The 21,527-nt window shown below is 42.6% G+C and overlaps 1 protein-coding gene across 3 annotated transcripts in view; it reads right to left on the bottom strand.

Moving 5' to 3' along the window:
- Nucleotides 1-4,480: 4,480 nt before the first annotated feature.
- SPRED2 (sprouty related EVH1 domain containing 2) overlaps nt 4,481-21,527 on the bottom strand; it is a 59,505-nt gene continuing 42,458 nt past the window's right edge. For all 3 annotated transcript variants that reach the window (XM_056487074.1, XM_056487076.1, XM_056487075.1), the window contains exons 5-6: nt 8,369-8,518; nt 4,481-7,949 (exon numbers count right to left, since the gene is read on the bottom strand). In XM_056487074.1, coding sequence (XP_056343049.1) covers nt 7,296-7,949; nt 8,369-8,518 — 804 coding nt within the window. In that variant the 3' untranslated portion in view covers nt 4,481-7,295. The remainder of the gene's footprint in view (nt 7,950-8,368; nt 8,519-21,527) is intronic.

Here is a 21,527-nt window from a genome sequence, read left to right on the forward strand (position 1 = left end):
TCAACCACTTAATAAGGTTCTGGGGGTTTTGCTCTAGATGAGGATGTTCACTGAGATCTGTTCACTAAGTGAACAGAGAAATCCTGCAGCCATCCCCAAGACTTGGGGTCACTGCACAGAAACCCCATTCATTGTTGCCAAGCCACCAGGGTCAGCCATACAGCTGGAGTTTTACCAGTTTATTTAGTTATTTGAAGGGTAGCTGTCACTTAGGTTTTTAGATCATGTTGGTAATATTTGATTTATGTTCAAAAAGGATATGTATATCCATATCCATATCCATATCCATATCCATATCCATATCCATATCCATATCCATATCCATATCCATATCCACGCTTCCAATTTGACAGCCTGAGCCATGGTGTTAGTCTGAATGCTCCTCTTGGAGGCACAGACCATCCGCCCTTCCTGGCAGGAATACATGGAAACTGCTGGGGGCACTTCAGCTTGAATATCAGGCCCCATACCCATGCATTACAGTGACAATGGGAGCTTCCTTTTAGGTATCCCTCAAAAGAAAAGAAATAAAAAAAATAAGATTGTACTTCTTCTTATGTTTCATATCTAGGATGAACCATATTTCCCACGTCTGCATTCAGTCCTAACTTCTATTTCCTTTTTGTTTCAGCTGTTCAGAGTTTTCTGGAACAAATTTACTGGGATTTGAATTTTGCAGTGTTCAGACTCCTGAATAAAACCAGCAGAGTACTGCTTCTTTTGGCTGCCCACACCAAAATAACTCTCTGCTGTGAGTTGTGATCAGCACTTTGGCAACTGTGGTTGAAAATTATACTTTGTTACCTGGCTTTTATCATTGTTCTCAGGAAGTTGTAAAAAGTAAGCACTTTTAAAGCGAAATCACTTGCGTTCAGTTGTCCTGGAATTGGGCTTTTAAAGTCAGAAATTACTCTCTGGGGCACAAGGATGATAATGTTTCAAACTTTAAAAGTGTCTGAGCTTTTAGTTCCTGAATGAGGTTGGAGCTAAATGTAATCTGCACACTGGAAATCTCAGATTTGAAGATAGGGTACATTTGGAAATGTATCAGACTTAATATTTTAAGGGTGTCACTGTAGTGACAAGTTCCCTATCCCTGTTCTTCTTTTTTATGACTGAAATGTCACATCAAGAGCTCTATCAGTTAATAAGATAACACTGGCACAACACTGAAGATGGGAAATTAAGAGTGTGAAAATCAGCAAAATGCTTGCTCAAAGCAGTAAGCCTGACAGTAGTCCTGTCAGTTGCCTTAAAACAGATGTTGGCCAATTCAGTAGCTCATCATGACATAAACTCACAAAATGCAAAAAAAGGAATGCCAGTTCTTGTGACATTTTCTATATAATTAATAATAATTGAATAATCTAGATAAGAATTAAGTTTAAGGCTGTGTATGTCTTGGCAATGTCTTATCCATCCCAAAGTATGCATTTATTCTCACTCCCTGAGGCAATGATACTTACTCAAAACATCAGTGGCTCCTTAGGTGATTACATAAATTACATTAAGTCTGAAAATCACTTTGTACTTTCCTTGCTACCTTGGAGCATGGAGCTGTAATGGCTCATGCAGAGAGGTGGGATGTCTTACAGTTCTCACAAACCTTTCTCCTTTCAACCACCCAGAGTGTAGCCGTGAGATCCCGTCTCACATGATGTTAGGCAGCAGGCTTGGAATCCAACAGAAGCCAAACCAAAGTCTGTCAACTCTTCCTAAATGAATTTACAAGTGGGGAACGAGGGAATGAGATGAATGGCATGGGATGGTTGTGCATTACTGTAGAAAAGCAACTAAAAATATTTGTGGGGATCTAAGTATATGACCCCAAAAATACACACATACTTTCCACCATTTAAATATCTTGTCTCTGGGTGGAAGCCAAACATTCTTCTATTTATTTCCACATATGTCATCAAGATTCTAAGGAATTTAATTGCTTAAATACATCCTGAAAAAGGACAAGGTGTTAGGAGGATGTTAACTCACCCTAGCTGAAGAGAGGAAAGCATCTCCTTGTGGCTCTCACAGAGAAAGGCTGCATTTGTTATTACAAGACGAGCTCTGTCTCTGATAAGTACTGAGAACACATGCAATGATACCTCGTTTCCAGGCATCCTGACAGCTACTTCAAATTTGCATTTTAAAGTGGAATTAGTAGAGAAAGGAGATTTACACACCCCTTGCTGGCAGCTTGGTTTGTGCTTCATGCAGTGAGGCTCCTGGCAAAGACCAAACTTCCTGATTAATCTCCAGAATGATAAGAGAAATGACGTTTGGATGAATATGGTGGTGACTTGTGCTCAGGATACTTCAGGCCAGACTGTGTCACAAAACCCCCATATGGCTTTATTGAAGTCATTCAAACTCTTGGACCTGTTTTCGCAACAGGGGCAAGTCTGTTTTGCCCATTTAAATTACAAGCTCTCCAAGTAGAGTGAGAAAAACTTCCTAGCCAGTGATTAAAGGAGGCCAGGTGAACTCCCCTCATGCATCCTGCCCCTGAAGGCAATGCCAGGCAGCTGCATTCCTGAGAAATGCTCCTTACTTTGGTCCCTTAGAGAAGAACAGAGCTGGAGGGACCCACACTGGTTATTATCCCTTGCAGTTACCCTCCACTCTGCCACATCTGGCCTGATGCTGCTTCTATGAGGAGAGGCTTCTTAAAAGCATTTGTAGGCTTCCTGAGGGAGCAGTCAAGAAAATCCTCTCCTTACCCTTTGATTCTTTAGTTTCACAGGCTACGAGGAGAAACAATTCACACAGGTGGAACTGGGTTTGAAACAAAGAATGCCTTCCCACAGAAAAGCCTGGGTGTGAACTGGGTCTGCACAGCTGCTGCTTAACTAAGGAAAAGAGATGCCTGGAGAGCCACTCTGACCCAGGCAATGGTAGCTGCACATTTGGTGTCAAATCCCTGCTAGAGAATGACAAGCTGCATTTGTCAGACTCCAAAACTCACCCTGCTTAAGGACATTATTCTAAAATGTATTTTGTATTACATTTACTAGTGAACTGCATTTTTTAAAAAACTATAAAATATCCAAAATGTCCATATAGTTTCATACAGTTACAAGCTTACAGTATTGGTGTCCTCTTCAATCTCAGTCTCTGTGATTGCACTCTACCAAGAGGACAGCACCTGTCCCAAATGGACAAGAGTAAATTATGCTGCAGAAAGCTGGCTGATGTTCATGGTGCCTCCTACCTTGATGACACTTGAACTTTCCAAAAATTCAGTCCCCAAATGTAATGTTCTCTGGTTCAGTTTAGAAATCTCCAGGCATAAGTAACACCTTTGATTCATGGATGAAAGCAAAAGGACACTGCAGACTGCAATAAGTACGGTTTAGCCAGGCATTTTGTGGGATGAGCCAAATGGCCAGGGAATAGGGTTGGAGCTTTTCTCCATTAGTTAAGAGAGCAATACTTTGCAGCTTTGCTGCAGATGGACCCAAACACCAACAAAAACCAAATGATTTTGTGTGTGAGTCCTGAACACAGCACCTGACCCACAGTGAGCATTTCTCACAAGGGCTGCGAGTTTAAAAAACATGGAACATATAATACCATTAGCTCTATAATTAATGTACACAGAAATCTTTGTTTATATGAGCATATCATGTTTCTAGGAATATGTAAACAAATATAAATGACTAAAAAGTGTGTTCTTTGCCTCCTCTCTGACATACTGCTTGAGGCAGCTTTGTTGTTCAGCAGCAGAACAACCAGCAGCACATAAAAAAGGAGCAACAGCTTGGTTATCACTTACCTATGGAAAAATAAACCTGGGCTCTGCAAATGTGGTTGGTGTTGGCCTGACGAAGCTGTTGGAAATTATTATAAAAATTCAGATAAACTCACTGGTTTCTCTTCTCAACCACGGAGATTGGTGGCAGCCTGGTATCCATTTAAACTGGGTTATTCTCTTCCCTCTGAGCAGGGATGGCAGTGCCAGGCACCTCAGGCATCTCTTCTGGCCAGTGGCTGCAAACCTCAGCAGCCCGGCCGGCCCTGGCTTGGCAGCCACACCTGCGGCCTTTCCCCGCTCCCCCCTTCTCCTCGGAGCCCTGCTGAGGTGAAACAAGGTAAAATAACAACAGCCCCGAAGCACCTCTACCTCAGCCCAAAGCCGTGTGGGCTGAGGCCTCAGGGGAGAAGAGCAGCGAGAGCAAGAGGGAGCCCTGGCCGCTGCCATGGCTGCCAGGGCCTGCGGGGGCCCAGTGCCACCAGGCCACGTCCTCCTGCCAAACACCTAAAAACCACCTGAAAAAGCCCACCCGTCCTCATCCTCCCTTGCTGCATCTGGACGAGAATGGCAGTGCCCATGGCTTAGCAGCCTTTGCCACCTAAAATTGGAAAATAAAGCAGTTTTTTCCCATAGAAACCCCGAGCCCTGGAGATGTCCCCATTGTGGCTCCCTCTCACTTCCCAGCCACCTCAACAGCAATAAACAGCACAATTTTGACAATAAGCGGCATCATTTTGATATGATGTATTTGTATTTACATGGTACATTTTAAAGCAATAGCTACACTGATCATACATATTAGAAACAATAAAAAAAGAAGTTAAGAACTAAAATGTACATCATACACTTGTATATATATTTTTTTTACACAGAGGTAAAAAGGCTTATAAAAATCAATACAACAGGGTTTTAACTTTTAGTATATAGATACATAATGATGAGGCTTCAGGCACTTTAATTTGTTAACGTGAGCAATAGCTTGGAAAAAATAAAACGAAACAAAAAACCAAAACCTTTCCACAACAGGAAAAAAAATTGGTTAATGTTTTTGTTACCACAGATACAAAAATAAAATCTGAATAATTTCTCTCAAATGATTGATGTCAGTATTGCAAAGCTGACTGGGAGAATGCTACACACTGTTCAGCAGCAGTGTGGAAATTAAGGAGAAATATTTACAAAAAACCACCCATTTCTATCCTTGTGCCCTTACACCACTGCCATCACAAACCAAATAACATACGCAGCAAAATCTACAAGTATTACAAAAACCCAAGAGAAGTAGGAGGAAGGAGGAGGGAAAGCAAAAAAAAAAAAAAAAAAAAAAAAGGGACTTTTTTAAAGTAACTTTTATTTTCAGACATACAGAAAGGCTTGGAGTATGTCTACTTTACTTAAATAAATAGGGGCACTTCAAGACCGGACAAAAAACTGTAAGATCTTTTTGTAGTGTTGTGCTTTAAAGAGAGAAGATCTTACAGATATTTGTTTACATGAAACAACTTTTGAGAACAGAAATAAAAGGAAAAGGTTGTTTCATTAATTATCTTTTTACGAGGCTGGCTTGATGTTTACTAGACACCATTGAAAGATTTGTCAACTGCTATTAGGCACAAAATATTTGTATTTCATTCAGCAAACCCAGACACATCACCCAGAGTGTAACACTCCATCCCTTTTCCACTATCATTCAATTTTTTTCTCCAACTGAAAGAATCCCCAGTAACTGCTATGAATTAAACCTACCCAACTCTATAGTGTATAATAAGCACATTGCATACTTAATTCACGGTTGACTAAAAAGCTGTGATTAACTCTCAGAGGAACCGTTGGGACATTCCACCAAGAAAGAATGGCAAGCGTTCCTTTTACATTTATTTGGCAAATTAATTCTTAAAAAAAAATCCTCTCTTTTAAGACTGATGTCAATGTGCAATAGAGGGAGGGAAAGGACATGTGCCCACTGGCAATTTACTGCAGAAAGAAATTATGGCAGGAACAGCAGTGCCAGCTTTGACAAGCCAATCCCTAGCTGCCTCAAAGTATTCGGATTGTACTATGCTAGTTAGAGCTCACTGCGCTAAATCATTTTTTTTTATTTTTTAATAAAAATTATTTGGCTATTCCTTGTAATATATTAGAAAAATACTCTTTTTCCAAGCTAATTACAAGCCTTGTACACAAGACAACATGACATTAAAAAAAATAATTAAAAAAAAACTTAAAGGAATATTATCCTGCTGTATGCACCTTATGCATCCACTTGATAAACCTGGGTGGTGAACTGGGGAGGGGGGAAGCCAGGCAGACACCTCAGTCTGGCTCCTGCAAAGACTCACATGCTCCATCCCACACACAGGCTCACAGCAACGCGCTGAGACATGTGAAAGTATCTGGCGGACTGGGACTGCAGGTCATAGACTGGAAGTGGTAGTTAACATCCTGGCTTTGGATTTTTAAATACCTACTTAGATTGCTAAATGTTGTTACTACAGTGGACGCAAATGTTCTCATGCTCATGTATACAGAAAACAAATACACATGATTTTCCATATAATCCACCACTTAATGCAGCATTTCCCCAGAATTGCCATAATAGTGCTTTTGACATTGCATTGTTAGTAATTCTTTGCATATCAACAATTTTCCTCATCTAGAACCTTAGTGTTTTATTCACAGATCTCTACGTTGCTGGCTAATGAAGAAGTTCCCTTTCTTTTTGGGCAGAGCTCTGGAAACACATTTTTCCAATGTTATTTAGGGAAAAGAGAAAAGCCTAAAATTTAAGTTTCCCTTTCAAGTAGTGGTCTGAAATGATTACAGGCAAGGAGGACTATCAGATTCTTAATGGTTATGTGACTATGGTAACTGAGCCTTACTTTCTGTTCACAGAGCTTTACGAACAGAGAAATAATTTAAGATATTTGCTGAAGGAAATGACGATGGACCCTAGAAGAGAAACTGCAGCTTAGATGGCTATTTCAGCTTTGGAAAATAGAACAAAAAACCCAAAGAAAACCAGTGACAGAAATACTGTGTTGTGGTACAAGTTTGTTACTAGCACACCTTCTATACACACACAATAGCTTGACGGTAAGTTAAAATATCTTCCAAGTGAGATCTCATTCACTACACCGCCCCATTTCTAGAAATGCCAAAGCTTGCTAACACGCTGATGGTACCACACTAGCGGAGGCAAGACAGACACAACCTGGAGATGTTCTACAATCCACCACCATTTAAAGCAGTTCTTCTCTCAAACTCATTTTAAATGAAAAAAAAATATAAACATGTACAAGACAGTCTGTTTTGATTACAGATTAATAATACAAAAGTCTATGCTGTAGGTTAGTTAGTTAGAACAGTTGATGAGCAAATCAATGCAGTGTGAGCCCCAGACGACCCAATGTGAAGTGATCCAAACTGGTGGTTTCCGGATGCTGTCGGGCACAGTGGCTGCATGAAAGTGAGTGACCTCAGTGCTCCAAAACCAACGTGTTCCTTAAACTACAGAAAAAACCTAACACTTTGAATGCATCTGTAGTCATCCAGCAGCTTTGTGTTTTCCACCACAGCACCTGCACATGACCCCACAGTGGTAACAAGCCCGAAGCGGCAAGTAACAGCACATACATGGAGCAATGAAAGACAAGGCGATAAGGGCCATCCACCGGAGGCAAAACATTTCATCACTGGTGTCGCACGAGCAAGGATCTGTATAGTCTCCTTCTGGGTCAGACATACAGTGATAGAGCATAGTGTCTGCGCACCACATACAGCTCACTCGATGGATGCAAGTCTTGACGCGGTCTGGAGCATCCTGGCATTGACCCCGCTTGTTCTCCTCGTGGTTGAACATGTCCCTGCAGTACACGCACCGCGACCTCTCACCATCTTCCTTCCGCCTGGGCTTGAATTTGACAGGTTGAGTCTTTATCACAGCACCCTTGGTATCTTCACCCAGGTCAAAGTCTGAGTTGTCTACGTAAGGATAAGTGTATTCGTGTTTTGAGGCCTCGCTTTTGGCAAAACGTACGTAGGAGTCCATGTCATCAGGATCAAAGTTCTTTCCTCGTGCTGGGGCATGGCGATAATCCTCATATCCAGTCATCCAAATCTTTTCCCGAGGATTGATGCGCACTATCTCCTCATCATCGTCTGGAAAGTTGACGTGCCGGTAGGATCGTGGTACTACTGACTGTGGAAGAAGGAAGGAAATTAAGAGAGAGAAAAGATAAATAAGCTCATTTTGCTACTGGTCATCACTGTCTCCTTGCCTCCTGAAGAGCCAGTATTTAACAACTGTATCTTTCATGCTTTATATGCCCTTCACCGTGATCCATCAAAAACAACTTTCAGCCTTTGGCTCAGGAGGGAGTACAACTGTCAGAGTCCTACACTGGCCTGCGTGCATGTGGTACAACATAACACGCTAAACCATAGTGTTATCCCCCCTCTCCCCGCCTTTTTTTTAGTAACAGGAAGCCATTTAAAGCTAATTGAGAAGGAAATGGGGAGAGCAGCAGGAGAGAGCTGTCTCTCAGGCATGTGGAGGAAAACCAAACACTGGCAAACTCTGGCAGACACAGAGGCAGCAACACTGGGAAGAAACCTTACTTGTTCTAGGTGGTAGTGGTCAGAGCTGTAATGGTCGTGAAGGTGTCCACGAGTGCAAATTCTTCGATGTTCGCAGGATGAAGGAGAAGCCAGGGTTCGCACAGGCTGTTCCCTTTTCTGAGAGGAGTTGGAGGAGCTATCTGTAGCATTCTGTTTGAAATGGAAAGGCGGGGGAAATTGTCATATATTCAGCTGCTACTGCACAGGGCACTAAGAGATGTTTTGCCACTCACTAACTTCATGCACACCTGCAATATTGGCAATACTCGACTGCTGGAGGCTTCATGAAGTTTCACATAAAATACTTGAAAGAGGCAGACCTGTAGCCAGACCATAAAAGCTGTCACCACACACATGGAAAAATAATATGCCACAGCCTGCCTGTGACATATTCACTAACACCACTTGTATTCGCTTGGCATGTTATTTGTTATCCTGGGCATGGCGGGATGATGAGCGTTCACCAGGAGCTACCTCTGAAGAGCAAAGTCAAGCCCTGGCAAGTGATACAATCCTGTAGGTCCTGAGGCTCAAACAGAGCATCTGTGTGCCCAGGCTGTACCCCACCAGTTACCCAGGCTACAAAAATACTGACCATTTTGTTAACCTTTACACATTCTCCAAACACTCACTGAATTCCAGTTCATCATCCACTACTTGAATAATCAGCTTTCCTTAAAAAACTTCAGGATTTTTTTTTCTTGTTTTGTCAATTTTTTGCCACTCATCATTAATATGCAGTGATTGTTATTTCTGTTTTTATACATTTCTGGCTCCCTGTGTGCACTTTCTTTAGGTTAATTAGTTACATCATTACGTAGCAATGATCAAGAAAGGGTGAAATATCACACAGTAACATGCCATTGCCAATACCTTCTTAACAATCATATTTCTTTTCCTGCAGAAACACACAGTGAGGTAATAATGTCAGCCATCATCTCTCCCTAGCCCTTCCAAACAGTTGCCATACAATATTCAGGATTTTGCCCATTAATTCTATATTTAGGTTTTGGGCTTTTTTCACATTACCATGAATATCAATGGACAGTTGTTAAATGCACCAGCAAACCAAGAGCAGGACAAAGAGAGCCTCCATGCACAACAAACAGAACAGCTGTGGCACTGCATGTGCCTGAAGCATTGGTGCCTGAAATAGAAGAAATCTCCACCCCACCCCCCAAACTAAAAAGATGTGCTGCAGCTACAAGTCCATGGAGAAGGTTCTTGATAGCCACTGCAGTCAGCTGAGACACAACCTCAAGAGCAGAGAGGAATCATATCAGTAGTAGCAGAAGACTGGTTTTACCTGAAAAACCTCTCCTGGTCAAGAATGCACTCTCTAAATACTATTTTCCAATGAATCACACCAGATGCATTTCTTGCTTCAAGAATACAAGAACCCTCATTGTGAATATTTGTTTATTCTGAAAACAACATTCTGAAAGACTCTGTCCAAAGGTGAGAACACCTTGAAGCACTACAACACAAAATAGATGTTGGCTCTCTTTAACTCTTCCAGCACTTTAAAAGCACCGAACTCCCAACTAATTTTTTTGAAAGCAAATACACAATTGTTTGCAGTATGATGTAAAGCCAGGCTGGGTTATCTGAGAGGTACAACAAGCAGAATGAGTTTTGAATGGCTGACTCTCATTAAGAACATACTTTTAATACATGTGTTTTAGTCTGTTTTTTTTTTAACAAGCACACAGAAGCAAATCAACTCTTAACATAGTTAACAACGCCTCTGAAGTGGAACTGCACCAATATTCAGGCTCTTTTAGAAAGAGGTTTCATCAGCCCAGTCTTCATAACTTATTAGACAAAGGCATTTCAAATCTGGAGTTTAAGCCCTTCAAAGCTAATACTTCTACACTTAACTTCAGCCCTACAATATCTAGCACATTCTAGGGACCTTTAAGAAGGAGAAAAAAAAAAAAAAAAAAAAAAAAATGAGTAGTTTCTACAAATGTTTTGTAATAACATTAAGCTTAAAACCCGTTTGAAAACCCTGAGAAGAGTCAGGATTTAGTTACAATAGCCATGTTGGTACTCATACAAGTACCTTTCCTGCAGAACTGTATGTGGTGCAGACCAAGATGCTGAGCTGTGATTTAAGCTTCTCAGAAAGCCATACAACATGCCCCATGGCCTGGGCAGCCCCAGCCTACTCTCAAAGCAAAACTTTGACTGACATGAAGAAAAAAAAGAGGCAGGGCCTTAAAATGGTACCATGGCAGTCAGCAGGACCTTCACCTTCAGTGGATCCACAGCTGAGCCCTGCTGGGACAAGCCTTTTGTGGACACGCTCTGAAAGTGTCATGAGTCTTCATGGTCCAAACAATGCAGCCTGGGGAAACAATCCAGTGGGAGGTCACTGCACATACTGTCCTAAAATTGCCTCCCTGTCCTGGATGAAAATAAAAATCCCACCCAAACTGGATATAACTCCTTGATAATCTCAGCAGGGCAGCTGGGAGCTATAACCAGTCTTCCAAGCTCTGTGCTATTTGCTGTCTCTCTGGGAAGGCAGCATTTCTGCAACAGGCAACTGGAAAAGAGTTTGTAGTGATTTTTATCTTGCCCAATTTGTATCTACCCTTGTTTGCCTCCAAATCTTCTTCTCCCTTTAGAGCCATTAGGGCAACTGAGCCTCTCCTCCACGTGTGTTGACATAGCTACAAACCTGTTTGCACTGCTCTCCGCTTTCACCTTATTAAAAATTGCTGCATTTCCACATTCAACGTCTTCAGATTAGATGGGCAGTTTGCCAACACAAATACCTACTCTAAGCACCCAGTAAGGTGAAATCAAGCTATCCAAGACTGGGTCCCTGCTCACTTGTCCATCAAGAAGTTCATGCTGATTCCTGGCTGGTGACACTAAAGGCAATAGCTGGGTGACAAATGCAGCATCTGCAGAGTTATCTTGCTGACCATCAGCTGGGATGAGCACTGGCACTTTCCACCAAAGTCTCTCACTGTTTCAAACTGACATATAGGAAAGGTGCCCTCAACATACATGAATGCATGCTCTGAGGATTGAAGAAAAGAAGAGGTAGAAAATTCCTGCCTCCCAAGCTGAAGATCATCAATGAACCCCACACACTCCTCACCTGTGCTGGTGGGCACACTCATCAATGACTGAGGAGAAAGATGGACAAGACGATTGCATAGTTGCCAGATGAAACTTGTTATTCATGAGAGTCAAAACGAATGCTGACCCCGAAAAATGCTTAGAGACTTTTAGCATGCTGGATGTTAAAAAACCCCTAAACATAATTAAACCTAAAGAGCAACATGACATAAACACATTGATCTGATACACAGAATGATGCCCTCTGAGCCAGTTACTGCTGTTCAGGAAAGAAGTACTGGGATTAAAATAGGCAGCTCTGTGACAGTGTCCACTTGGTGGCTCAGCAACAAGTTAAAAAAAACCAGCAGCAACAAAGACAACCCTCAAGGCACTACATGTATCTGCTGTGCTGTCCAAGCTGCCTGTGGTGCAGGACCTCCTCCACCCTGGCCCAATGATGGTATTTCCACCATGGCAACCTCACAGAGCCATGGCCAGGACCACAGAGGACACGAGATGGCTTCTCAGCAACAGCTAACTCAATAGCTTGGGTCTCTCCAGCCTGGGAAAGAGATCATGGAAGGGACCAAGAAGATGGGAAGTCTACTGAACTGTGAATCCCATAGGAACGTGAACAGGAAGAGATTATTCTTATAGTATCCTTCAGAAAGGAAGACCACAAGGCATTCACTGGAACAGGCTCAAATAAGGTTCAGGCAGAAGGAGGTACTTCTGATGGTGGCCACAGCTAAAATGTGGTTCAAGAAACCAGAGGGAAACCCTGAGAAGAAAGTAAGTAACCAAGGATTAGAGGCATGATAATGCCTCAGGCCTCTGAAAGTGTACTGTTCTCTCAATGCCCCGCCACTGGGACTGAACCTGGACTTCGAGACCAGTGAAAATCAGGTGTATTCTCAAAGAAAAGGCACACTCATCTTCAGCAAATTGCCACTAAGAACAAATGATGGCAAGAGTTTGTCGGTGAGGGAAGCAGGGAACAACTTCCATCCTCCACAAGAAGACTGGGACTTAGCTAGGATTATCTACCATCAGCACAGCATGGAAAATTTTGGGGAGGGTGTTGAAGGGTGGAGACATGAGATGTTTGCTCTAAGTCTTCCAAATACAACACACTCACCCTAGAGAAATACATCTAGAAAGTACATGGCCTTCAGATCCAGGCTATTTCACCGATGGAAAATCAGGTCCCACTTGGGACCACTGAGCCACTGGTCTCTCAGAGAAACACCCTCTTCTTCTAAAACCTGTTAAAACCAATCCAGCTCCAGCATTTGGATTTGAGGGGAAACTATTGAAAACATGACCAGTAGTCACAAAACAGAAAAGAACCAAAACTAAGGTTGTTGGAACAGGGAGTCTGACAATATACTCTGTTTTAACATGCCCTCAAACACTCAATTATGAGACAATTGTGCTGCTTGTACCAGAACTTTTTGACTTCTACAGCGGTCACAAACTCTTGTGGTTTCACTGCCTGGATAACAAAATCATTAATCATGACTATAAGCGTTATTTTATAAAACCTGTGCAACACATTTCCTGTTGCAAGCGAGCTGGATGTATCTGAGCAAGCACAAGTACTGCTTGTGTGGTATGACTGCTTAAAGAAACAACATCAGACTTCTACAGGCAAATGATGGCACTGTGGTAATTTAAAAGAGAGAAAAGCATGTCCTTGTTTCCCCCTCAGACTTTCAGAAGTGACTCATTAAATTAAAAAACCCCAGTCATTAGTAAAGAAGATTATGTTAATCATTTACTGCAGTTTATTTCTCATTGAAATGGATTTGTTACACAAGAAGGCTAATCAGATACCTAGCAATAAGCATAGTTGAGCATCTATGAAAAATATACGAGCAAAAGAAGCGTTCTCCTGCTTCTGAACTGATCACCTCGCCTCTAATGGCTTCACTGAACAGGTCCACTATGTGTGATGCAATATGCAAGGCTGACTACAAAAAAGAAGAAAGATTCCTCTCAGAATTATGAAAAAATACAATCTCTGGCAGTTTGTTAGAAATTGGTTGCCAGAATGAAATTACAGAATTCTGTCACTTAGAACTTCTGCTTTTAAGTGCTCTCTGCCAGCTAAAGGATTTGCTGTCAAAAATAACTGTGGGTCAAGCAAGACAAGACATTTTTTTCCTCTCCAGAATGTTAATGGTTGCATGAAGCAGGGGGGAACAGATGTATCATGATGTTGAACAATTAGCTTTGTAAGTGATGATCCTGAAGGAATCAAAACCCCATTCCAGCCAACCTGCTCTCTACTGCTCCGCTCCACTTTTCCCATCTCCCAGTGCCATGTACGCCCACACACCGCAACATCCAGATCTAAGGGGGCCTTCTTGACATGCAGCATGGAAAAGCAAATCTTGGAGGGGCCATGGTCTCATCTTTACTGAAAGCATTCTTCTGCAACAGCCAAAGCTCCTTGCAGCAATTCCTGGGTTTACCTGTGGAAGCCTGAATATATTGAAGAGCCCAGCACCACCTTGTACTTTGAGAAGGCATCCCCACCATTCCCAGGACAAAAAACCCAGCTCTGCTTGGGTTGAAGATGAGCCTGGAAAAGTGACAGCCAGAGAGCTGCATCCTCCCATGCCACAGCCCAGCCACCTGTGGCTGAGACCTCTGCAATGGGCTCCCCCACCACTGGCCCTTTGCCAGAGCCTTTGGTGTGCTCTGCCCAGTTACAATCCCTTGGGATCCCTGGCACATTTTCACTTGACCCTTTCCTTTCACTGGAATATGGGGAGGCACAGCTGTGCTATCAGTACGGAAAGGAAGAATGATAAAGCCAGCAAAACAGTGCAGCAAGTGAGTGATACTGAGCTCTGCGCCGGCCTGGGCCTTATCTACTGAGCCGCTGTTTAGGAACTTCACAAAGAGGAAGTCTGAGAGTTATTTCGGATGCATGGCAGAGAAAACTTCCACCTTTCCAAAGAAATTAAGATAAAATATAGTCTCCCAGAACTCCCTCAGCTCAATCTTGCCAAACCAGAAGTCCTTCCGTTCTCCTCCAGCTTTTTATTTTATTTTTAAAGCCTATAGAGATACAGCACTTCTGAGTTCCACAGATAGCTGAACAGCACAAATCCTAAATTTTGTCTCAAAACACCTTTTGCTCTCTATTCAAGAAATTTAGGAAAAGGAACAGCTGACATTTTCCATCAACCTCTAAGTGTGCCCAGTATACTCAAGACAGCCCATTTCAAAGAGAGCTTAGATTATCCAAGTACTAAGAAAAAGATTGTGTGAAAAATCTTTTAAGATTTGAGACTCCTGTCTCCTAAGCACAAGCTTTTAATTTGTCACGGCAAGACATGGAAAAAAATGCTTTTGTCAAATTTCTGTTTGTTTTCCATCACTGAAGACAAGATAGAAACGGTATTGCAGAAAATTGCTTCCACACATTTTTGAAAAATTTTGCCACTCTCATCCACTGGGGATGGCTGGAGCTGAACGTAGTTCTACTCTGGTGAAAGTCTGAAGGAAAAGCTTCATGTTAGATCATATTCCAATTCAGTTCAAAGACAAATTGGCTGCACACAACCATTACAATAAGCATGGATTCAGACTTGTCCAATACCGGAACAGGAGTAGAATTTCTCAAATGTTTGGATTGTTTTCTAGTTATCCCTGAAACACATACCAATATAAAATGCAGAAGGCTAGCTATTTTTTTACTGCTACCTTTTCTTATTTTAAGTTTTTGTGGTTACAGCTTTTTGTGCCAGAAAGATGCTGGTGGCTGTGCTGGCTGAAGTCAGCAAAACTTGAGGAACATTTACAAGAATTCAGTGCACAAGATCATCTCCTTTAAACTCCTGCTAAACCCGTCTCTGGCATCATTGGGCAGCTCTACATGGGCCACAGATGTGGCTTAACAGCTCACTTCAAGAAGTGAAAAGAATATATGAGACTCAGACACGATTAAATGACATGACAAACACTCAGATGTGGTAAGGGGTGGAAACCTCAGGGAGATTTTCCTGTTTGACTACTTGCCTCATGCAGGGCACCAGGCAAATCTGCAAAAGCAGGCATTTGAAGAGATACAAAGAGAAACTTTGTCTGAGAAAGTCAGAGGAGGGCTGAATAAAGTCATTACCCCATTTTGCTAGGACTCAGACCTGGACGAGAGGCTCTGAGCAGGTCTATTCAGCATTTCCCTCCCAGGACTGCCCTCCCCCTTACTGCACCACTGGGCTAGAGCACCACTTCGATGGGAAGTCTTTGCATCAGGTACTTGTAAGGGAAAACCTGAATGTTTTAAGGGGGAAAAAAAGCCCCAAACCACAGGCTCAGCTACTGAGGCTTGCTCCCCCAGGCAGCACAGCAATCCTACAGTGCAGTGGCGAGAGCAGGGTGGCTCTGTCTGCCCACAAGGCGCTCCTGTCCTCATCCATGTGGAGAGCCTCTGCTTACCAGGACTCCCACGCTTTCTTCTTCATTCCTGCAACTCCTCCGTGCTGTGGCCTGATTGGATGCTGAGACAAGCTACATTGCTTCAAATGGATCTTTTTACTTAAACCTGGGAACTCTTTAAACCAACCAATTGCTTAAAACCATCTAGGGACAAATGCTGGCCTTTCCCTTTTGAAGAGGCTCTGTTAATCTGTTTATACCTTGAAAACGACATCCTGCTGTGGACCACAGCACTGTTGGATGCTCAAGCATCCAACATTTGTGCTTGTACAGCTCTGCAAAGATTAGCAGAGCCGCCTTCTCTAACAGTATTATCCACATTACCACAGCTGTCCTCTGCTAAGGCCAAGAGAATGGCCACTATGGCCTGAACTGCTGAGGGGAGGTGATGGCCATTGCTTCTCCCCTCTCCCTGGCCCCCAGTTCTATCACCTGCTCTGTGGGCCTGCGTGGGTGCAGGACCACAGGAATGCAGCCCAAAATTCACTTCTGCATCAGACCCCTGACCTCAGCTGACCATCCATGTGGTGGCATGGAAATACACAGAGCAGAGGTGGGGGGAGGCTGGAAGGGGAGCTCCTAATTTTCAGGTGCTGACAGGGAACTTAGCACATCCAACACTGCCAAAAAGCATTCCTTTTGCAAGATGGGTAAGGATGCTAGGAAATAAAGGGAGAAAGTTTGTAAGGGGGTGTTAAACACTGGACAGCTGAGCACAGCTGGGAACAGACAGCTCCACAAAACTCACCATGAATCTCAGCTCTTCTATACAGAAACTTTCAAGGAGGGGGAAGAAAAACACTAAAGAAAATTAAATTAGCCAAGCTAAAAGAACTGATGCACCTAAACCATCATTAATGTCTTTGCTATGCACACTGCAGCCTCTAAATTCAGCACTGCTCCTCCTATACAATACAACAGATTATAAACAGAGGGAGAAAAAAATCTAAAAAATGCAAACTTCCCACAGCAGACTGATACGATATTTTAGGAAGTCAGTTAGGGGTCATTTATTCACACAGTTACGAACACTGATGATATTTTAGCTGGAATTTATCACCAAAATAGAATCCAACAGCTGATGCAAACTTTTAAAATATCCTCTTCATATGCACTGCAAATATGTCAGGCTCTGCTTAAAAATGTAATGCTACTTATTTACTTCTGTCTTTCCTTCTCCTTTTGCAGAAAGAGCCAGAGACACATGAAATGCTTCCTGTACTCAATTCTGATTTAATTGTCGTAAAGTATTTACAAGATACAGGGCAAAACAAAACACATTAGACAGGTGAGGGAAGGAAACAGGCTTATTTAGTAGATGCAGCTCTTTATAATGCACTTCTGTACCGGGCAAAGGTCCACTCTGAGCTCCCCAGACTCTTGCATTCTGGTGCTCATCCTTAGTTACTACCAAACACATACCAGGGGGCAGAGGGGACACCACCTTACAATATTTTCTCAGTCAGAAAGTTGTAGGGTTTCTTTATGGATTTTCTTTTGTTCTTTCTTGCTTTCTTCTTTCTTTCTAGGGGTGTGAGGGGGAATCTGTCAATGTAAAGAAAAATCTTGAAGCTTCATACAAAAGCATGTTTCATTGCTAAGCTTTACCAAACCACTCCTTTTCTTTTCCAAAGTATTCAAAAAAAGAAAGCCCAAGTAAATAAACAAACATAACCCCTCCAACTCCAATCATTTGAGAGGATCCAAAATTCAAGGACTCACTCCAGGCAGCCTCAACTCTGTTTGTTTTGGGTTTTTCTTTTCTACCTGTTACACAAGAGGACAGATTCAAATCAGCTTTGCCAGTGTTTACACAGCAGGTGGGAATTACAGGCTCCTTCACGAAGAGGAGAGCAACGCACTCATTCGCCGCACAGATCCCACTCAGCTCCCTTCCCATCACTGGCAGACGGATGCTCCAGCTCAGCACCAGCAGCCCAGTGCTGTTCCCCTCTCAGAGAGGCCCCGGCCGAGCTCTGCCGGCTCGCTCCAGACCGGCATCCCTGCGGTCCCAGCGGCACTGCCGGGTTACGTGCCAGGCAGCCGTGCCCTAATCCCTTCTGCTGCAGTACAGGAAGTTGTCAATCAGCGCTCTGCTCCCGGCCAAGGCTGCCTCCTTCCAACAGAGTTTACACCCTGTGCTGGATCTGCTCTGCCTGTCACCTGCAGAGGCAGTGCCTGGGGCCAGCCAAGACACCCCAAATCCAGCTGTCCCCGGTGCCTTCTGCAAATGCTCTGCCACAAGGCATTTTGTTCCAACACAGCAGCCAGTGAGACTGCAGCTTAGAAATACAGCTGTCTGCTGAAAGCCACTTCCTCAGGTTGGATATGCAAGAAATGGAATAGGCCATTTTCTGCCTTTGTCAAATCTTCAAGCACCCTCTGAAGCCGAGAGAAAGGCCTATGCAACTTCAAAGGCTGATTGCATAGCCCAGATTAAAGAGGGAATCTACTGGGAAGCTGCAGTCATGTCAACCATGTATTTTCAAGGTAAAAGCATACATTTGGCCATAACACACCCCCATCAACACCATCTCAGCTATCCTGGCATCTCCTTCTTGTCTCAACTGAAGGATGAACTTCACAGTAGGAACACGAAGGAGGAAAATGCCATAAATCCTAAACCAGACACAAGGACAAGAACCACCTTACTTGTATCACCAGCACAGGAGATGTCTTGTAGAAGGCAATGTATTTGGGGCCAGGGGTATGCAATGAATTTCAGGTGGCACCACAAATATTGGTGGGGGGCAGAGGTTTTTTGCCTCCCATTCAGCCCATCAGCTACAGTTTCCCCTGAGCTAGCATTTCTGCTTTTCCAGCCCTACAGCAAGCTGGCTCCAGGAGCTAAACCACCGGAAAAGTATTCGCTTTCTTTTATAGGGCTAGTTTTTGGTTCACTTCCCTGGGTTGGCTCATCACAGAGTCAACTGTGCTAGGAAAAGGGGGATGGAGGAGCCAGTCTCTGCTCAGGCTACAGATGCATCAGTCAAGTGGGATCCCTCAGCTATGGTTTCATGTAGGTGCTAAAATAACTCCTGCAACCCCAAATCCTGCTCCCCCACATCAACTTCACTCTTGGCATGACTGTGCTGCAAAAGCAAGGTGGGGGGAACTAAGCTGGCTGGAAAATAATTTGTTTTTCACAGGCATCTTGAATCAAATCAGGTCTGCCTTATATAACACCAAAGAAATGCCCTGAAAACCATGGCTGAACAAAAAAAAAAAAAAAAAAAAAAAAAAAAAAAAAAAAAAAATCCTTTCCCCCACTGCTTAACTGTATGTTAAAGAAAGGGCAATTTACCCTTGGTTGTATTTTGTTCCTGACACACCTGTGCCTTAAATACACAGATGCACTACAGCATTCAGTTGCAGATGAAATAAAAGGGAACATGCTCATAAAACAGCTTCAGGCTTTAACTCATCATATAGTTTAAGTACATTACTACACAGTCAAATTATTTTTTCAGAAGATAAACATATAGCTAGTTGATTACAAGTGTGAAAAGGTGCTACAACACACTCTGATCACAAATTCACTAGCTAGAAGCTACAGCTAGAGAGGCACCTTTGTACAGGAAATCCTACAAGCAGGTTTGCTGGTGACCCTTTTTATCTTAAAGGCTCATCCTGCAAGGAAACAAGGCCTTCAGTAATCTGAAGATTACTTAAATTAATGCAAGTCTGGTTACACAAAATATACAAGAGCTGGGACACTGAAAAATGACACCATATCATCATCCAAGCACAAGGAAAAGGTAACATGGCTGTTGAGAAGGAGACAAGGAGAGAATTAGGAGAGAAGGAAATCTCTTTTGAACTGCTGGGGCAAACTGAACAAAACGGAATACTTAACTGGTGCACAAATTGCAACACAAGTTCTGGCAATATGCAGCTATAAGGAAACTTCCACCACAGCAAAAGATCAAATTTCTGTTTCCTGCAGGATATATCCCAATCCCATTGAACAAGCAACTGTGTTTGTATATGGGAATGGTACAGAGCCAAAAAATACACTAAAAAAATGGTCTTGAGAGGAAGAATTGTGACAAGAGAAATTGCTTACCCTCAGAAAAGTAGCTCAACACATCCCAGTCATTGCTATAATTAGCTCCATAAAAACTACACAGCAGTGAGCTTTAGAATATCTGATAGCAAAGCAGATACCTTCTGTTTAATAATTTTTCTTCTTATTTGTAACTGACTTAGAGTGAAACAGCACCAAAGCAACAGAAATTCAGTCCCTTTGGGAATTGTGTTAAAATGCCAATTCTTGATCTGCAGTAAGAAAAGTATGCTTTACCTATCAGAGAGTGACACAAAAACAAAAAAACCCTCATGATAAATACAATAAAGCAACAAATAAATCGTGCAAGACCCCTACAAACAAAACAAACAAACCTTCAAACTTCCTCCTATCTGCTCCCCTGAGCTCTTCACTTACATTTTATTAATCTGTTATAGACACAAGAATAAACAGATTTTATGTTCTGTGTACCTCTAAACCACAGTAATTTTTATATATCCTTCTGTCCAAATGACAGGTTACAAGTAAGAGTAAGCAAGGGAAATCTACAGGCTGAAGTATGCAGTAATTACCCCAACATTGTGAAGGACTTAAGGAAAAGAGCAGCTGCCTTTCCAGATGATAGCACTGTTTCAGTGACAATAGTATTAAATTATCAGGGAGTACAGCCTGCTTGTATTGGCAAAATGAGGAAGAAAATAAATGGGTTAATTTCCAGCACCATTTGAAAGAAACAAAAGATCCTGAAAGAAAGGGAGAAATACAACACTACAAAATAAACTTGACAGCCAGAGGAAAAACTTTCCACTTGACCTTCCCTACTGAAAAATCTCTTTGAGCATTGGTATCCATTCCCATTGAGTGATGGGAATTTGTGTGGGCAAAGTTAATCCGAAGGCAGGAAAAAAACCCAAACAGATAAAAAGCAGCTAGCCTTAAAACTGGTGGATACTCAGGACCTTTTCAGGTTTTTGAGGGAAGGATTTGAGCCTGCTGGTCTTTCTGTATGTGAATTTCTCTCTTCTTGGCAAGTACTTTTTTTTCCCCTTTAAAATCTGAATTAGAATAGCTGTGGTTTACAGTGCAAGCCCAAAATGCAGACATCAGAGGATGTGGCTAGCAGCAATGAACCCTTTGGCTGTTCACACGGAGCACAGCTGGCTGCTGGGCAGGAAGAAGAACAGAAGTATGGCCATCCTGTCACTGTAACAATCCCCTTGTCCATCTGCTCAGCCTCACAGAGCAAGCAAGGCGGATTTGCTCAAGGTGACAACCCCATCATTTCCACAGAGAGCTCTGCACCTCTAAAATGAATTTTTCCCCTTCTGCTACTCCAGGACAGCATTAAGAAAAACGAAATTGCAAGCTCTTGTGGCTCCTCAATCTCTGAGCACAACTTCTGACTGAAACACATCTTGCAACACAGTGTTGTTCTACTCTACGTGACATCATTTTCCATAGAGGGCTGGGATGAGAGATGCTCCAGCATCCCACAGAACTTATGAACATATTCCAAAGTATTTGAACTGGGTTTCTACTGTCTACTTTAAAGAAAAAAAACCCCACAGTTCCTCTTTAAAAGAAACATCTGAATGTAAAATA

This window comes from Oenanthe melanoleuca, chromosome 3 (assembly GCF_029582105.1).
Source record: "Oenanthe melanoleuca isolate GR-GAL-2019-014 chromosome 3, OMel1.0, whole genome shotgun sequence".
Taxonomy (NCBI): Eukaryota; Metazoa; Chordata; class Aves; order Passeriformes; family Muscicapidae; genus Oenanthe; species Oenanthe melanoleuca.